The sequence below is a fragment of the Mus caroli genome, chromosome 4 (genome assembly GCF_900094665.2).
Source record: "Mus caroli chromosome 4, CAROLI_EIJ_v1.1, whole genome shotgun sequence".
NCBI classification, from domain to species: domain Eukaryota; kingdom Metazoa; phylum Chordata; class Mammalia; order Rodentia; family Muridae; genus Mus; species Mus caroli.
Window position 1 is genome coordinate 76,212,325 of NC_034573.1, and position 4,318 is coordinate 76,216,642.

General features: G+C 41.3%; 1 protein-coding gene across 1 annotated transcript in view; it reads left to right on the plus strand.

Moving 5' to 3' along the window:
• Ccdc171 (coiled-coil domain containing 171) overlaps positions 1-4,318 on the plus strand; it is a 349,604-nt gene that overhangs the window by 25,456 nt on the left and 319,830 nt on the right. Inside the window, exon 5 of the mRNA XM_021161203.2 lies at positions 1,007-1,197. Within this exon, the coding sequence (XP_021016862.1) occupies positions 1,007-1,197 (191 nt within the window). The remainder of the gene's footprint in view (positions 1-1,006; positions 1,198-4,318) is intronic.

The window sequence follows — 4,318 nt, forward strand, 5'->3', positions numbered from 1 at the left end:
GTTCCACCTATAGGGTTGCAGATCCCTTTAGCTCCTTGGGTACTTTCTCTAGCTCTTCCATTGGGAGCCCTGTGATCCATCTACTAGCTGACTGTGAGATTTAATTATTTATTTTATGTAGTACACCGTAGCTGTCTTCAGACACACCAGAAGAGGGCATTGACCCCACTACAGATGGTTGTGAGCCACCATGTGGTTGCTGGGAATTGAACTCAGGACCTCTGGAAGAGCAGTCAGTGCTCTTAATCACTAAGCTACCTCTCCAGCCCCTTAGTTTGTTTTCTTATGAAACTATTATTGTAAAGAAGTGGCTCACGCACTGTGTGTGTGTCTATGTGATGGGCTGCATGGGGGAGGTCAGAAAATAACCTTTTCAAAGTTAGTTCTTTTCTCCCATTGTAGAATCTGGGAATAAATAAAACTCAGGTTATCAGGCTTCTGAGGCTAGTGATTTGACCCACTGAGCTAGCTATTTGCAGGTAAGGATTTATTTACACACACACACACACACACACACACACACACACACATATATATATATATTGTTGTTTTTGTTTTTTGTTTTGGAGACAGGGTTTGTCCTGGAACTCCTCTGTAAGCCATGCTGGCCTTGAACTCTGTGATCTGTCTTTGTCTGCCTCCAGAGTGCTGGAATTAAAGGTGTGTGCCACCACACTGGGCCAGATTTGTTTTCTTGGACAGAGGAAAGAGTTAGCATGAGGTGCAGCTGGTGGTGGAGGTGCACCCAAACATGGGACATTCTTTCAATAGTATGCCATATTGGCTCATGGCAAAGCCACATCCACTTAAGGGAAGAAAGAATGAAAATCAGTAATGTAGGACAGGCACAAGGAATTTTTTTAGAGGTCACCAAAGGGAGAACGTTCAATATTTTGTCCTAAAGATCACGTTGTAAATAGTCAGCCCCATTGGTTAGGATCTTAGACTCTTAATGAATTAATTTGTGGTCATAAACATGTTAATTATTGTATCATATTTTTAATAGCTCAGAATTCAGAACTTCAAGGAAAGGCGAACGAGATTGAGAAAACATTCCAGACTTCCCAAGAGAAATGGAGAGAAGAATGCAGGAGGTTTGAACATGATTTGGAGGAACGAGACAATATAATTCAAAATTGCAATCAAGAATACGAGTCACTTATGCAGGAAAAAACCCGGCTACAAAAAACTCTACAGGTAAAATACTTACATAGTGAGTGTTTCTTCATGTAATACTCATTGAGATGGATATTACATCAAACTACCCTTGGTTTCCCTCCCTCCCTCCCTGCATCCCTCCCTCACTCTGTCCCTCCCTCCTCTCCCTCCTTTCCCTCCTCTCCCTCCTCTCCCTCCTCTCCCTCCTCTTCCTTTCCTTTAGAGGCATTTATATATATCTGCTGTGTTGTGCTTCAGCAAGGCTCTTTATTTTGTGAAAAGCATTTGAGATCTCCATTCTCTGCAGTAGAGTCCTTACCTTGACTGGCTGAGGCCTTGGGTTTTATCCCTAGTACCACAAATAAATGGAAGAAAACCAACCAAACAAAAGGCAAAAATGATATCCAAAAAGAAAGCGACAACTACTTCTCTGGATATACTGTGAAAATAAGACCCATATTCCCTTTGTTCTAGCAACATTCAAATGTGGAATTTAAGAAGTGTAGCTCTAGATTTCAGTTTGAGTATGCAATAAATACAGAAAATTATGTTTTTTTTTTTTTTTTTTTTTTCGAGACAGGGTTTCTCTGTATAGCCCTGGCTGTCCTAGAACTCACTCTGTAGACCAGGCTGGTCTCTAATCCAGAAATCTGCCTGCTTCTGCCTCCCGAGTGCTGGGATTAAAGGTGTGCCCCACCACGCCCGGCGAAAATTATGTTTTATTATGCCTTTTTATGTGGAGCATATTCTATGATGAATTGTGAAATGCAAAACATTTAACTCAGGCTATTGTGAGTTGTATAGTTTCTCTCTCTTTCTCTCTCTTTCTTCTTTCTTTCTTTCTTTCTTTCTTTCTTTCTTTCTTTCTTTCTTTCTTTCTTTCTTTCTTTCTTTCTTTCTTTCTTTCTTTCTTGTTTTTCGAGNTTCCAGAGTTAGCAAAAACAAACAAAACCACAGAATGATTTGGTTTGGTGGACTGGACTACTTTTTTTTTTTTTTTTTTTTTTTTTTTTTTTTTTGTTTTTGGTTTTTTCGAGACAGGGTTTCTCTGTGTAGCCCTGGCTGTTCTGGAACTCACTCTGTAGACCAGGCTGGCCTTGAACTCAGAAGTCTGCCTGCCTTTGCCTCCCAAGTGCTGGGATTAAAGGTATGCACCACCACTGCCCGGCTTTTTTTTTTTTTTTTAAAGATTTATTTATTTATTTATTTATTTATTTATTTATTTATTTATTATGTGTTCAGCATTCTGCCTGCTGTATGCCTACAGGCCAGAAGAGGGCATCAGATCTCATTATAGATAGTTATGAGTCACCTTGTGATTGTTGGGAATTGAACTCGGGATCCCTGGAAGAGCAACCAGTGCTCTTAACCTCTGAGCCATTTTTCCACATTGCTGCATCCTTTGATGGTCTAAGGGACTTGACCTGAATGGGGAGTCAAGGGAGTGAAGAAAGGACAGACCACGGGACATAGAGCGGCTGGTGTTGGGTGTTCTGCGCTCTCTGATGAAGAAGCCCCAGTGTCCTGGAGACTCAGCATCTTTCTTATTACAGTTACACGGGGAGCGGCTTACTAATAGAGCTAGACAAGGAGGCAGGGTCATGCTGTACAGGTGCGCAAGGAGGCAGGGACGGCCTCCATAGGGAGCAGTCTTCAGGTCAGAAACATCTGCACACACTGTCAACATTTGCACTTGGGCCCCAAGAAGGCTTTGCCATTCTCCCGAGCCTCACCTGGGGCAGGCTCTGCCACTCCCATGGGGCTGAGGCATTGGTCCTTGACATGGCTGCGCCACATCAAACAACACATGCTCATTCACTTTACTTTCACCCTAAACTGCATCGTCACTGAAGTATGATTTTACCAAAGCATTTAGTACACGTAAAAGTTTGGTCACAGACGTCCCCAGATCTCCCTTTTCTCCCTGTCAATTGTCCTGGTGCTCTGCCCTGGTATTTGGATGGTGGATATGCAGAGGTATGGCTTGTCACTAAGTCCTTGAGCGGACATGTATTACTCTGCCTGGATAAAATGTGACACCAGGAGGAAAGAAGGGTGGTGCTGGGAGCGTTCCTTACACCAATTAGCCCACACCTTCAGGTGTGACATCTTTCTTGTCAACTACTTAGGATGTCTCTGCTTTGAGTTTAGGCTGTTGTCTCTGCACTGAGATCTCAGAGGGGTCTGGGTTAAACCATAGTGACTTTTTAGTCCTGGAGGTAGGGTAAGCCTCAGGCGCTACAGACCTTTTGCTACTGAAAGTTATGAGGGTAATATGTATAAAACAGACCCATTTGGTCAGAGCCCCGTTTTCCCTCACATGGACCATAAACCTTCTCTCCCCATGGTAATGAAGACTTCATTTTAATCCTGTAGGCTAGATAACTGATCTGCAGGCAATCTGTACTAAGGTTCTGAACCTATATTAATTAGATCTTATAAATTTGGTGTAATAGGAAAATTAAAAGGAAAAGACTTTGAAACTAATCTTTAACTGTAGAACTAAAAATATGTTCTAGTCTGAACTGAGTATTTGTATTTTCAAAGCTTTAACATTTAGGAATTTTCTTATTCTGATTTATTGAACAATAGTCTTTCTTTTCTTTTCATACTACCTTTTTTCTTAGCCTGGTTTGCATATACATTTTAGGGATAATACTCACAGGTAAAGATGTCCATATTAACTGGAATTTATTTTTATTTCTTTCATTTTGTTCCAACCTCTGATGTTACATTACAGATTTATATTCTGACAATCAAAATAGCACTTTTATTAAGATTTAAAATGTGACTTATTAACTTTTTTGAGACGGAATTTCATGTGTTCTTGGCTGTCTTTGAACTCTCAGTATAGATAGGGCTGACTATGTACTTCTGATTATTCTGCCTCCACCTCCCAAATCCCGAGAGCTGGGCATTGAATCCAGGGCTTGAAGCGTGCTAAGCGACTACTAGTAACTCTATCCCCGGTCCCAAGATTTTAACATGGATTAAGGGTTTTTACAGTCTTTCAGAAGGGAGAGCCCCTTTGTGCCTGTAAAGTAGGGTTAAAAGATAAAAGGTAACTGTCTTAGTCAGGGTTTCTATTCCTGCACAAACATCATGACCAAGAAGCAAGTTGGGGAGGAAAGGGTTTATTCGGCTTACACTTCCATGCTGC